The sequence below is a fragment of the Lathyrus oleraceus genome, chromosome 6, assembly GCF_024323335.1.
Source record: "Lathyrus oleraceus cultivar Zhongwan6 chromosome 6, CAAS_Psat_ZW6_1.0, whole genome shotgun sequence".
NCBI lineage: Eukaryota > Viridiplantae > Streptophyta > Magnoliopsida > Fabales > Fabaceae > Lathyrus > Lathyrus oleraceus.
The window spans coordinates 65325288-65340571 of record NC_066584.1 but is presented as its reverse complement, the minus strand read 5'-3'; the positions used below and the strand labels follow the sequence as shown (position 1 = coordinate 65340571).

At 34.3% G+C, this 15284-nt stretch overlaps 1 protein-coding gene across 3 annotated transcripts; it reads right to left on the bottom strand.

Annotated features, from left to right (window-relative positions):
- Positions 1–6788: 6788 nt before the first annotated feature.
- Positions 6789–11653, bottom strand: LOC127092107 (probable methyltransferase PMT3). Of its 3 annotated transcripts, none has more exons than XM_051030917.1 (9): positions 11332–11653; positions 10888–10932; positions 10509–10702; positions 10225–10389; positions 9929–10111; positions 9222–9816; positions 8435–8547; positions 7900–8120; positions 6789–7458 (listed from the first exon to the last, which is right to left on the bottom strand). In XM_051030917.1, the coding sequence occupies exons 3-9, from the start codon at positions 10692–10694 to the stop codon at positions 7134–7136; spliced, it is 1788 nt and encodes a 595-aa protein (XP_050886874.1). In that variant the 5' UTR covers positions 10695–10702; positions 10888–10932; positions 11332–11653; the 3' UTR covers positions 6789–7133. The 3 variants fall into 3 exon arrangements, with proteins under 3 accessions (XP_050886874.1, XP_050886872.1, XP_050886873.1); XM_051030915.1 differs by having other exon boundaries at positions 10831–10932; positions 11332–11652; XM_051030916.1 differs by lacking the exon at positions 10888–10932.
- Between the last annotated feature and the right edge of the window lie 3631 nt (positions 11654–15284).

Below are 15284 nucleotides of genomic sequence, written 5' to 3'. Positions count from 1 at the left end.
TTGCTCAGAAATGATATTGGTGTGATATTATTATCTGTTTGTGTTATTTCCTGTGAAATTTCCTTGTTATGTTGTATAATCATTCTGTGTCTCTTTTTGATGTTGTCAAAGGGGGAGAAAAGTGTACAAAGCAGGCAACCAAAAATTGTTCACAACTAACAGTCGCTTTCTGCAGATAGCCTTAGATTACAAAAGAAAGGGGGAGTGTGCAAAATGTGTCAATACCGCATGCTGTTTGTCTCGTTGATTTATACAGGTTGTCATCATCAAAAATGGGGAGTATGTAAAGGCAAAGAGTCAGACAACATACGATCGCAAGTTTCGATGATGACAAATGACCACCATGCACGTCTACAAACAAATGCAACACATTACCTATCGTATCCTTTCCTATGCTTATCTAAATCTGTTATAATTCTTAAAAACATATGTGGACAAAGTATGATCATGACGAAATGCATGAAAATCACAAAACACAAATTTTTGCAGATTTGAAGACTTTGAGTCGACCATAAGGGTCGGCGCATAGCTCACGGGTCAGCGCATAACTCAGACAAATTGGAGAATGGTCAGCGCATACGTGCTTGAGTCGACCATAAGGGTCGGCGCATACCTCACGGGTCAGCGCATAAAACCCTTGGGTCGACCACAGGTCGGCACATGGCATAGTGATGCTATCCATGGCTCAGCGCATGAAACCTTTGGGTCGACCATAGGGGTCGGCGCATTTCCCATGGGTCAGCGCACGCCGACCTATGGTCGACCGCTCGTGCGTAAACTCAGTTTTCTGAGTACTTTCCACTGTTTGAAAAGCTGTTATTTTTGGTTGGTTTTCCAGCTACTATAAATAGAAGTCAAAACACTTTCATCAAACAATATTTGTCAATTTGAATTCAAGTGTTCAAGGAAACAAGAAAGAGTGAAAAAGGTGTCCAAGATTCATCATCTTCATCTTCAACATTTCACAACACATCAACTACACACAATCATCTTTGATGTGGTTCGTGATCGATTAAAGGTGATAAGGTTCGAAGCTGTGATTGGAGAATCCGGTTCGGGTTGAAGCTTGTGGCAGGTTCTTTCTTGAATAAAACCGTTAGGGTTTTGTCCTCCAATACCGGTTTGTGTTTGGGGTTTTTTGGACGAATTGCTTCATCAATATTCAGCTGAGCGAAGGTGATTGAGAAGAGGAAGTCTTCATCAGTCTAGTAGCGGATTCGATGATATTGAAGGGAAGGATTCGGGTTCGATTCGTTGTGGTTGAGATCAGCCGGTCCGAGGGTTTGAAGAACGGAAGATTCTTCAACAAAGGGGCTGGAATCGGAGGTCTAGCAACAACGATCGAAGGTCTTGATTCATCTTGAATCAAGGAGCAAGGATAGGAAGCATCATTCAACACATTGGGAGTTCTGTTGTTTACTTGCTTTGCAATCCTTGTATAAACGGTTAAATTTCACAGGTGATATCTAATTAAATCATCTCAATTCTAAGTTTAGAATTGAGGGCAGACGTACCCCGAAGCGAGGACGGCGGGGGAACTGCCTCATCAAATCTCTGTCTTCTTTGATTTTCTGCATAAGTGTTTTTCAGCTTAAAAATTAAGTGATTTTAGTTTAAGCAATTTTACCAAACATTGATATAAGTTGAGTAAGAGATTAAAAACTCTGTTTTTGTATCCAAAGTACAATAGTATATTGTACTAGATCAATTTGAATTACTTACTCAACACAAATATCACTTGGAGTGTTTATGCACGCCAAGTGTTTGAAAATTTGCCTAAACCAAAGTTGTCTTAAGTTTGTATCTTGTTTAATCTGGTATTTGGATCATTGGAACTAGGAATCCTAGTAAGTGAAACATATCATTGATTGTACAATTAGTGTAGTGATTTGTATTTCACTTTATCTCTAATCTATTAGCTTAACGCATATCCGGTTTTCCAATAACGGTTCGTTTTAGACTAAAATTTTCCTCGGCCGCTTCCGCACTTAAAACAATTTTTCAAAACCAATTTTAAATTGGTAGCGCCGACTCAAGTTTTTAATTGGGATCTATTCAACCCCCCCTTCTAGATCCGTGCCATAGTCTAACATTAATTACCATTTTTCCACTATGTAATCTTGGAGAGACACGTGTCTCACTGACTTGTCAACCATTAATGCTTATTTGAATCGTTTCTCTTCCAAAAACTTATAAAAGGCGCACTTCTTACTCATTTCTCTTTCATACGTTTCTTGGAAAACCTTTAAGCACTCAATCTTTTCATCTTCCTCCAAAACTCAAAACAAAACCCAGATTCTCTTCAAACTCTCAACAACAATGGCTACTATAATGTATATATGTATGATTATGGTGACTTTATTTGATGATAAAAATGTATATGGCTAAAATGAAAAACTTTACAAATGGACATGTATTAGATGAATTTAAAATTTCCGGTTGAAAAGGTTTAGGTTGTTTAAATGCGAATGCAAACGAGACCGAAAAAATAAAACGAGTACACTATGTTGAACTACGTGAACCATAGATCAATAAAACTAACGTCTGCAATCTCAATCTTTAAATTTTTTGCCCGCTAACTTTACACACATTTGAAGATCAATTTAACCGGTCTGTCTATAGAACCGAAATTTTATTCTAAGCAAAACTGTATGAAATTGGATGCAGGAAAGTTTAAGATGTCCAGACAAAATTGGGATATGACACTTGGGACCATCTAATATTTTATAATCTTGGAGATTGCACGATCCAATATTGGTATCAACTATTGATATAAGTCTTAGAGATCAATAGTTTTATTAAAACTTGGTGTTTGTATCAACTTATATATTTATAATAATAATAATAATAATAATAATAATACATTTCTTTATTATGTTTGTTTTTCAAAAATAATAAATCCTTACAAAATGTAGTTCGTTTGATAAAACTTTAAGTGTGACTTAATCGTGAGACCACATTAAACATAAGAACATAATTCTTAAAATATCTAAAGTCAATATTTATTGTGAAATGGAATAACATTGAAGCATTGAGAATATTATATGGATAGACAGATGATTACATCTCATGGATCATGGATAAAGAGTTATCAAGTATTCACATAGTTATGCATATTACGAGTAATATTTGTACTAGATTGACTCGATATGAGAATACTACATAGAATAATATGCAAGTGTCATTAGTTATTCTCAACTTGATAATAGTGTATACCATTCTTCAACCTGAAACCACTATGGACCTTAAATATGGCGTCACATACTTTAATATTGAACAAACATGTTCATAACATGATGACCATAAAAATAGTTGATGAGTACTCCACAAATCATGTTGAGGGACATGAGTGACCTAGATGAAATTTTTCCATTCTGCATAACAAGATAAATGTCTAAGGGCTCACTATTAAATTGGACAAAAGTGATACAATTTATGCTTTGTGTTCAATATATAGATGAGGAAAAAAGAGTATTTATGTGCATAAACATTATCACAAAAATGTTTTGTCAAATCCAATGATATTTTCGTGACTTGAGTAGCAGTGATATGTTGTTAGATATCGCTTTCTATTTATTATATTAAATGTGTGATTTGATATAATTGTCAATGTTGTGAGAACTTACATGGTCACACACATAAGGACATATTGATGAGAGAAAATAAATAAGTAAAGTTTATTAAATTGTGCGCTTTTACAATGCACTAACGTTAGTTCGAGAAATGCAATACACCATAAAATACAGTGTACTTAAGTGAAATATGGAAAATCGTAAGGTACAATGTATTTATATAAAATACAGAACGCCGTAAGATACAGTGCAGTTAAGGGTTTGTTTGGTACAATATAGGAGAGGGGAAAGGAAGAATTTTAATGGACGGGAGGGGATGGAGATGAGAGGTATTTTAGTTAAATATATGTTTAGTGAGGAGAGGAGAAGATGGATTTTAATTAAATATATATTTGGTTCAAAAGAGGAGAGAGAAGAATTTAAAACTAATTTATATTTTTATCTTTAAAATTCTAATATTTATATTAACTAAAATAGTTACGTGTAACAACGGTTTTTTAGTATATTTTATTAAAGAGAAATTTGTTCATTCATAAACTATACAAATAATCAAACAAAAAATATTCATTGTTTTAAATAAATTAATACAATTGGAAAAAAATAAACAAAGAAAAAACGGATTATAACATGAAGTTCAAAGAACAAAACATAATAAAAAAAACAAATAAAAAAAACAAGTATAGTTATAAAAAAGAAAATAATGAATTTTTTGTGAAAAATAAAAGTGAAAATGATGTTGATTTGAAAAAGAAAAAAATGGAAGCAACTATAGTCGTAGCATACGAGGTTGACCTGAGGCAAGGAAATTTTTTTAGCCATAAAAGAGAAATTCAAACCTAAAAGAAGATGATTAATTGGATGGAAAACCTAAACTTTTAATATTTTCTTAAGAATAATGTTTACAAAAATCATAAAGAAAACATAAAGGTTAACTTCGTCAATATAATTAATCATATTTTAGCATCCCTCTAATCCCCTCCAGAAAAATCTCAATTCGAAGGAACAAAATATCACTCTACGAGGGTTTCTTATCTCATCCTCTTTCCTCCTCTCCCGTCCTAAAACATTAAAGTTAACACTGGTCATTTAAAATATTCCTCCCTCCCATCCCCTTCAAAAAAAAATCCAACCAAACAGACCATAAGTGAAATATAGTACATTGTAAGGTACGGTGTGTTTAGTGAATTTGTTCGGCTTGCAACTCACACAAATGATTCTATAAATAGAACCTTATGTTGAAGTATTTGCTCTCTCTCTCTCTCTCTCTCTCTCTCTCTCTCTCTCTCTCTCTCTCTCTCTCTCTCTCTCTCTCTCTCTCTCTCTCTCTCTCTCTCTCTCTCTCTCTCTCTCTCTCTCTCTAAATCTTCATTCATAACAACTAACACTTTAGATTGAAGACACTCTATTTGTATGGACTGAATAGAGGTGTTGTTGTTCGTTTAGCGCTCCTTAATTTTACATCAATAATTAATCACCACAAAAGATAATCATTTTATCATTGATCGTGATCGTTCGTAAGCATCGACTTAATGGAAATTTTTATTTTTTGTTGCGTATTTTAATTATGATTTCTCTACATCAACATTTGTCAAAGAAAATATGTTCAAAACATTTTCTCCAACACATGTCTACTAGGTTGCATACTTGCTACAACTCTCATACCCAGAGGGACTAAATTGACTTAAGATGAAGGTGAGCCTTTATACAATTCCACTGATTATAGGAGACTTGTTAGTCAATTGATTAGAGGATTTCTTAATGCACCCTATATGTTTCTTAGGCACTACGCGAAAGTCCAAAATATTCTTCAATTTTCGAAGATGCATCTCCAGACGCACCTAATAAACATAATTCATTCATTTTTTAGTCACATCCAAATTTTATAAATAAATTTATTCCAGAAATGCATCGCCAGAAAGTTTCCGAAAATACATTTCTGAAATTTCATTATTGGGACCAAGTTGTGAACTACGTTGATGACGAAGGTGCTTGAATGTCTCCTAATGTTTTTGGCCATATTATTAGCATGCCTAGAGATTGTGTTGATCTCGAAAAGTATCACTTCAACAAACAAGTTATCAAAGGAAGAAGTTTACATTTATGACATTCTGTTTGGTTAAATAGATTTGCAAGAAAGACTTCAACAAAGACAATATTTTTTTTATGGGACAAACAAAGGCAATGTTAATAGTGAAGCATTAGAAGAAATCTTTTAGAAGGAAGTGAAGGTTTGGTCTACTTGAAACATGGAGTCCCTTATTTTGTCCAATTTGATTTTGGTTTTGAATTTGAAAACATAATATGAATTTATTACTTCTGGTTTTCAATTTTTTTACTCATTCAAATCAATCAATTATCATGTAATATGTGTAACTTTTTAGTTTCTCAATTTGCTTATTTTAAATTATTTTTCTGAATCATTTACAACTTTATTATTATTACTCCAGAAAATAAATCAAGAGGATTTCTTAATACACCCTATATATTTTATTTTGTCTGAGACAGAAAAAATACAAATGAAACATTTTTTATAAGATAAAATGAATAATGAGTTTTCTCAGATTTTATCTGATGAGTGGTTACAACTTTTTTATATCCTATAAATCCAAAAAACAATCCACTTTTTCCAGAACCTCCACTAAAGCTGGATACTTGTCCATGACCTCCAATGTTTGTGAGCTTTAGTGGCTCATTTACCTCCTTCAAGATTTACATGTCCTCTTCAGCAAATTTGCCCTTCTTTATGTGATAATGCCACATATTGCCACATAGTTTGAAAAAACTCCAACAAGACCTATTCCACCTTTTAACTATTTTAACAATCAAACAACCTATTCCACCTTCTAAAATATTTTAACAACCAAACAACTTGCATATACTTTCACCAAACCATTGAATCTCTAACCTTTCAACAATATCATTTCTAAGTTTGGTCTACAAACTTACGGAGGTATTAAAATAATAGTTTATTATGTTTTTTTATTAATTTGTAACTTCGCTATGTTAATGAAAATAATATTCCTTTTTTTTCATTTTAGGAATCAAGTGTATAAATAGACTTGATTCCCATACTTTGCATCTTAGATTGAAAGATGATCTAATGAATACATATTATTCAGCTTAATATTTAGGCTCTTAGTAGAGTATTACAATGAACTACACATTGTAATGTTCTAACAACATGCTCTTATTTGTGCAAAACATTATTCTCTGAAATAATCAAAGCACCTATATATATCCATTAGCTTCTTCGAATCAATTTGGACAGAAATTAATCTCTATGACCGACAATGTAAACTATTGCTGTCTCAGATTTCTAATTTTCTTAATCACAATAACAGGGTGACAGTGTGTTCAAAATCAAAGAAGTTCAAAAGATGATTCGGGATGAGCTTTCATTGTAACTCACACCCGTAGTGTAGAGAAGACGAACAACATAAAGGGGAACACCTAGAACACACGAAAGCAAATTTTCGCAATGATGTGCTCAATTGTCACTCTGTTGCTGGTGTTTTAAACTTCATGTGACATGGCTAAGACTGAGTCCGTAGTGTGAGTATATCATTTTTCTGAAACCCGAATGCTCTCAGTTGTCAGCCACATCTTCTTCTGAATTATTAACACTGCATCATCATCCTCTTGATCCGAATCTTGCTCCATACTAGATTTGGTGACTGCATCCCAGTGCAATGCTGGCAAGAACTTCCTTATAGACAACACTACTGATTGCTTATCACGAATAATTATGAAGCCTTTTGGCCTCAGTATTCTATCCATCTCAATCAATAAATCCTCGACACTGCATTCTTTCTCAATGATATCAGAAAATATAGTCCATGCATGGAGTAGATCATAAGTACGAGGGTATGTTGAAAATGCTTCACACCTGTCATCACATTGATGCACTAAAAACGGTCATAAAAAGTAACCAACAATCAGCTTGAAATTTAACTCATGTGGCGTTTAAATATATTTCTAGTCCCTTTAAAATTACAACATTTTATGTTTAATCCCTACATAATTCTTTTTCAATTGTAGGCCCTAATTTGAAAGAAATTACAACAAAATTAGTGCATTTATAGTCTTTGTAAAAGCAAAAGAGACTAAAATTGAACTAAAGTTATGCAGGAACTAAACTTGAAAATCATGCATTTCATAGGAACTAAAAACATATTCAACCATTTATTTTAAGACTCATTAAACAGTGGTTGCATTTTATATTTCACTATTTTCCTCAAAGAAGAGTATTTTTGAAAAACAAAACAATCGATTAGACAGGAGTAGTTGTTAATGTATAAACCAATGAAGATCATTGTAAGAGTCATACCAGTTGTGAACTGTTCCTAAAAGCCCTCTGTCATATATGATCTTGAGTGTGTTTGGCCCATTTTCAGGCACTACATTCATAACCCAAACATCTCTGTCCTTCAAAGCAGCTGCAAAAGAACCCAAACTCGCCTTCATGTCCATCACATTACGAACTGTGTCAGGCTTTATTTTATTGCCTAGCAGTTTCCAGTAATTACTAACTCGTTGTTGCCAGACATCCTGCACAAAATTAGTCAGATCATGTACCCCATAATCAGACGTGCTGGCCATGAACTATCATGCTCACAACTCAATTCTAAATTCTTGAATAATCACTTCTTTTAAGCTTATTTAGTTTATACAGACACCGTTGAATAATCACTTCTTTTAAGCTTATTTATTTTATATCGACATAATCTCCAAGCCGGATAGGAAGATGCGATGTTTTCCACAAATTCAACCAATGAAAAAGAAGTATTCATGTGGTGTCTGTCACATTTAGATAGTGTTAACTATGAGCAGATGCTGGAAAACAGGATGTAATTTCAAATTACCATGTCTTTTTCAAACATTTCATTAGAATGGTTAAAGTCGGCAAGACGAGGAGGTGGAGTAGTCAATCGAGCTGGCCAAGGAGACAAATCACTTCCTTTTGCTTTATGCACCTCTGTACAGATAAGCAGACTATGTGGGTTATTGATTATTCAACTTTTAATGCCATAGTCATGAACTAATTCCAGAAATTGCTGGTGTAACAGAAAAACATGCAACATTAATATATGCAAATATTCAGTAGCGCAAATTGTGTGAAATATAATGCAATCAGAAAGAACATGGACCTATCGAGAACAATAAAAGTTATCTGACTCACAAAGTCAACTCATGTATACAGCTGCATATCTCAAGATAGTTGTTTTCACTCTGTTATCTCATCATTTACTCTTGTAGCCATATTATATAGAACAATTGATGATCTGAGAACATTCTTATTATCAGTTTATCTTAATCTTGAGATTAAATAAAATATAAGTTGTCCTATTTGAATAAACAACTTAATTAAGCGCTTATAGCATAAGCATTTATCATATCAGTGCTTACGTATAAACTATTTCTATAACAAAATATAAAATAAAGCCAATCTGTTTTCATATAAGCTATTTTCAAAAGCTATCTTGAAGAGCATATGCAAATAAGCTGAAAACAACTTATAGACATGTCATAAATTGTTTCGGTGAGCTCTCTCAAACAGTTTCACAAGTGTTTATGCATGTAGATAAACTCAAACAAATCAATCCAACTAGGCCCTAAATCATTGTATGAAATAGGAAAAATATCACTTACGGTCAGAGTAACGTGAGATGCAGGCTTTCATTTTAACTCCCCAAACAATATCAGGATCATCATCAGAACTGCAGAGTGGAGGCTGTGTATCAGGCTCTCTTTTTAAGTAACAATCATTTGTGAGAGGCTTGACCCATATGACAGTCTGGTTCTTCTTAGCAGCTATTTTCCAACACATCCGCTCTACAAGAGCACTCATTTCTCTCCATATTCTCCGATCCTCTTCATCCTGAGCATATGCTTCAGGAGACGAGTAAACAAAGTAGCCTCCTGGTCTTAGTAACCTATCCAGTTCAAGAAGAAGTATGCCATCTCTTTGAAGCCAATCAATTCTACAGCGTGAACAATGAGCAAGTTCAAAAGACCGACTAGGGTACGGGAGTCTAAGTGTTCCTAGGACACCAAGATAAGCCGGAATTCCTCTCTCTAATGCAAACTGGATTTGGTTTTCGTGAACATCATTTGGTGCTAACGACATTGCTAACACGTCAGAAGAAAGAAGATATCCTCCAAAGCTTGCAACACCACATCCAACATCAAAAACATTACGGAGTCTTCCTCCGTTGTTTATTTTATTATTTGGAAAGCTGAGCATCTGTAATACCAATCATGAATATCAAGTCATTCCATTTTCCAGTTATATAATAGTGGGAGTTTTTTTTGTTTGTGATCAGCTCAACTCAAATAAGAGTAAGTAACTAACTTACATTGGCAATTGATGCAATATATTTATCCGCACCGCGATGGAAATGGGTACCTCCACCGGGAAAAACTATCTTTTCACCTTTAACAACCATCCAGTTTTGGTCAGATTTCTCAGTTGCAAGATGTGTATGGGGTATATTTGCTCTCCATACTTGATCTCTGCTTTTTGGCCACTTGATTGGAATCTATTGTTATAAAATAACGAGACAAGGTATTAAAAGCTTTAAGCATGGAAAATTTCAAAATATAATGGACTTTCTTAATGCCATATAAAAAGCAATGTCTAGGAGAAACTCACCTTATACCCCGGAGGAGGGGGAATCAAGCAATTAAAACGCCTCTCAGGCACTGGGCAGTGTCGCTCGTAATGTTCCATCAGATTTAGATCAAGCTTCAATCTTGTTTGGTATATGAGATTTCTGTCTAAACATGGAATTATCTCTGAGTGTCGATCATCACAGACCTTGACAAGTGAAAAGAAGAGTAAAATAACACAAATGCTTCATATCAAACACCAACACTCAAGACTAGTGCAAAGGATTAAAATGTAAAAGTTGTTCAGTTCAGGTTGAGATGACTCACGGGAATGGTCTTCGGCACAACACTGCCATCTCCTCCTTCGATTTCTAAAGATTTGCTAGTGTACTCAAAAGAAGACGAGCCACTATTCCGAGAATATAGATAAACTAAACCACCAACAATCAATAAAAGCAACACAGATGTGATCAATCGTGTTCTTGAACTCCCATCTGCTCTTCCTCTAGCCATTCTCGCCACTACACAAGAATTACATTTCACTATATGACTTTCAACTACCAAATAAAAAAAATCCAAAAATTACAAGGTAACGAAACTACTCAGTCAAATAAGCATATCCCAAAATTTTCTCACAACACCGACTCACTGATTCAAAGTTCACCTAGGAAGCCCTCAACTTAATGACTCGAGTTCCACAGAATACCTAGATGACGGACGCAGTTGAAAACCACAAAGCAAGAACTGCCAACTGCATCAATGAAACAGTAGTAGCACTATCAATTCATAACTGAAAGCTTGTAAACAGAATTGAATTTGCAGAATTCATTACTTGAGATGAAAGTTTCATACAAATAGATTACAGCATAACTGACTCAACAAACAAACTAAAAACTAACTGTCATGTCATAACTAACTGAATACAGCAAATGGCAATCATAGTATTGTCTAATAGTTCAAATTCAAAACAAAACCCTCAAAAAAGAAACATCAGAATTAGATCGAACACAGTAAAAGATCTTATTTTTTGTAAATGTGAGTGGCAATTGAAATCGAAAAAGTAAGTAAGGAAAGTGAAAGGTATGAATAAGAGGATAAAAATGGATCTGAGGAATTGGGAATGGCGATGATGAAAGAGTGTAGCACGTACCTTGGACTCGAATGGTTGGTTGGTAGAAGGAGTGAGAGTGGGGTATGGGATTTGGAAGAGAAAATAAAGAACGGAAAATGTTTCAAAAGGGTGAAGAATGGAATATAGGTTTTATTGTATTCATTCATTCATTCATTCATCATCAGAATCAGAAGAAGAATTGGGATAGAGTGAGATCTAAATCACAAATTTCATTTTGGTGTGTGAAGGTGATGATGAGAAGGGGCGAGTCCATTTAGCAATGTGGAAGTAGAGATGCCAATTCAAAAGTAACACCTAGCTGTAATCTTATCATTTTTCCATTGTGAGTTAATCGTAGGTCTATTTTGATTATAAAAAATAAAAAAAAAGCTACATGGAAGAACTAATAACTACTAATAAGGAATGATTTTTTTAATTGAATTGTAATATTTAATATATTTATAGGTGAAGGAGCAAGAAGTTTAAGATAGGGAATTCTTTATTTCCTTGTCTTTTTATTTTTGGTATTGAGAATCTTTTCGATCTTATTAAGACGGAGGTTAACAAAATTCATGGAGTTTAAGTGTCTAAAGCCGTTCAACATTCTACACATTTTATTTGTTGATGATTTTTTTTTGCGAGAGAGATGTTTTAATGGAGTATGAAAAAATATTTCACCAAGCTATTGACATGAGCAAATCGGAACTATATTGTACTATGAACACTCCTACAATAATGAGGTAATAATTAACGATAACTTCAATGTTTCAGAATGTATATGGACATGAAAATATCTTGAAATGTCATCTATGATTAGAAGAGAAAAGAAGGCAGTTGAATCATCTAAGAGATAAAGTCTGAATGAGAATTCAAAATAGATACGTAAAACACCTCTATCTAAAGTCGGAAGAGAAGTCATTGTCAAGTTTAATGTTCAAGCTATTAGAGCATACTATATGAGATTGTTTCATATACCATATATGTTTGGGCACGAGATTGAAAAGATGATTAACCAATTTTGGTGAGGTGCGAATAAAGGCACCTGAATAAGGATATGTTGCCTTAGTTGGAAGAAACTCACAATGAGGGGAAAATATGGAGGCAAGAGTTTCCAATAATTCTATGGGTTCAACTTGGCTATGCTAGGAAAGCAGCAAGGTTGAAGTTTAATAAATAACTCATATATTATTACTTCTAGAATCTTCAAAGCTAAATATTACGTTAAGATATCGGTATTGGAAGCTCGTTTAAGGCATAATCCAAGCTTCATTTGGCGTAGCATTTGCACTTCTATGATTGTGCTTAATAAAGGACTTGGATGGAGTGTTGAATATGGTAGACTGAATAACTTGGGACACCAATTGTGGTTGAAAGCATTTAGCTTTATGTTTGTAAGAACTGCAATACCAACAAAAGTGAAAAATATGACAGTTGCTTCCCTTAACGACCATCGCAACCATTTATGGAAGGAAGACGAGATTCAAACACTTTCGTAACCAAGAGATGTGGAAGAAATTTTAAAAACTCTAATTTGTAACATCTATATGGTTGGCGATCCAATTTGTAGGTTAGCCTGAAACGCTAAGCATTCAGTCTAATCTACATATTATCATCCAATAGAAAATATTATATACTCGCCTCATTTGAGAATATCATGTAAATGGAAAGAAATTTGGAAGTTAAAACAAAGTTGAGATGCTTCTTTGTATATAACTTAGAGGGGTCCTCCTTACTCGGATGCGAATGTCACAAAAAGAGGCACATTGTGTGCAACATTATATGAGTTGTGTGAATTACTAGGAGAATAAGTTGCATTATTTTATACATTATGCTTCAATAAAATAGGCTTGGCGATAAGCGGGATTGTGGAACACTATACATCAGATAGTAGATACAACAACAAGTTTTACATAAGCAATCTTTCAATTGTCGTCCTACCTTTCTTCATATAAACAAATGTTTGATGGTAATGAAACTTTGGTGCCTTTGGTGTAAAAGATGTGAGGGCAAAGATTCTTAGTCCTTGTTTTAATGATGTCAAACCTTTTTAGTTGCTCATAATGTGTACTTTGGACGGTGTCATCATATCGTAGAATGCATTCATCCTCCAACATGCTCAAAGTATAAGTTTAATGTGTCCATGCATATAGGAGCATCTCATAGATGTGAATAAATCACTTGATCATCATTGGTACCTTAGGTTCATAAGAGAATGGTTTGAATTGACCAAAATACGTCTCAAAAACCAATTTTTGACAATTTAAGAACTTTGAGTCGACTCATGCCTTGAAGCGGTCGACTCATTCATGCATATCCCATTATGTGTAACTCTCGGGTCTGAACAGGTTGAGTCATAGGTTAACTCAATCCTGGGAAAAAAATGAGTCGACTCATCCACCTATTGCGTCGACTCATTACCTGTTTCATTTGAACCATGTTGCCACGGGTCTGGACAGGACGAGTCATAGGTCGACTCAACTCTGGAAAAACCTGTTTGAGTCGACTCATCGCCTGCTTCACTTGAGTAATTTTGCTGCGGGTTTGAACAGGTTGAGTGACCTGTGTGAACATGTTGAGTGGTCGTTGTTGGTACTCAATTTTCTGTTGTGTATTTTTGCAAAAATATTCTGTTGTGTTTGTTACTTAGTCCATGCATCATATATATATATTCTAGAGTTTCTTCTTCAACTGTTAACAAGAAAAGTGAAAGATATACACTAAAGTTCATCTTCATCTTCATTCTTCATTGCATTTTTCAACAACTACACATAATAATTTTTGTTGATCATAGTGCATTGTTGTGGAGATAACGTCCAAATAGGATTGCGTTATCTTAGTTTGGGTAGAGACTTTGAGTGGGTTTTTCTTGAATAAAACCATTGGGTTTTGTCCTCCAATAATTGAGGTTTTTTGCATAAATATTTGCTTCATAAATTCAACTGAGTGAAAGGTTTGAAGAATGGTGGGTTCGTTCAAACAAGTAACGGTAACCATAGGATTGTGAAGAAAGTTTTAGGTTCAAGCATCTTACAATTGAAGTAAGTCAAGCTAGGATTTTTGAGAACTTGGAGTTCTTGCAATAAGGTAGCTACAATCGGAGGTTTCACGCATATCCCATCAGAATCAGTCGAGCTAGAATTTTGGAGAACATGGAGTTCTTGCAATAAGGTAGCTACAATCGGAGGTTTCACGCATATCCGATCGCAATCAACCGAGCTAGAATTTTGGAGAATGTGGAGTTCTTGCAGTAAGGTAGCTACAATCGGAGGTTTATTCAGAATGCTTGAAGCACTTGGTTCAACTCAAATCAAGGGGAGAGAAGCAAATAGGATCTGAAACAACACTTAGGTTTGCTTGGTAGTGATTATTCCTTCTCTTGTATAAACTTTGCATTTGATAATAAATATCTCAATTCTAGTTTTAGAATTGGGGGGGGGGGGGGGGGGGGGGAGGCGTACCCTAAGCAAGGATGAACAGGGAAATGCCTAAACAAATCTGGTGTTTTCTCTCTTTCTCCAACTCTTTAAATTCTGCATAAATTGAATCTTGTGTGAAATTAATTGTAAACTTCATCTCGCTTAATTGTTGTGCATTAAAGCTGTTTGATAAATTGGTGTAATCACTTTGATTGCAACTAAGGAAAATTCTGCACAATCAATTTTAGTGAAGTTGAGACTTGGTGTGGAGTGCACACCAAGTGTTTGATAAAATTAACTTCACACAAGTGTATCAATATTTTACTTGTTCTCTTATTGTGTTAACTCATCATTAGCGGTAACTATATAAATAATTGGTGTAATTAATCGATTGATTAAGATAGTTGTTGATTATCTTTATCTTAGTCATTCCATTTGGTTTCACGCATATCCGATCTTTCCATTAACGGATCATTTAGAGGATTGTGGTCTAGGGAGCTTTCGCAACCTTTAAAAACAATTTTAAAAAACGCTAAATTTTAAATACTGATCTATTCAACCCCCCCCCCTTTCTAG

Bases quoted from the DNA above. Each gene is read 5' to 3' on its own strand.
- LOC127092107 (XM_051030915.1), bottom strand. The intron at 10,112-10,224 runs GTGAGTTTCTCC...TTATAACAATAG, and splicing joins CCCCTCCTCCGGGGTATAAG to ATTCCAATCAAGTGGCCAAA. The intron at 8,548-9,221 runs GTAAGTGATATT...TTATCTGTACAG, and splicing joins CATCTCACGTTACTCTGACC to AGGTGCATAAAGCAAAAGGA.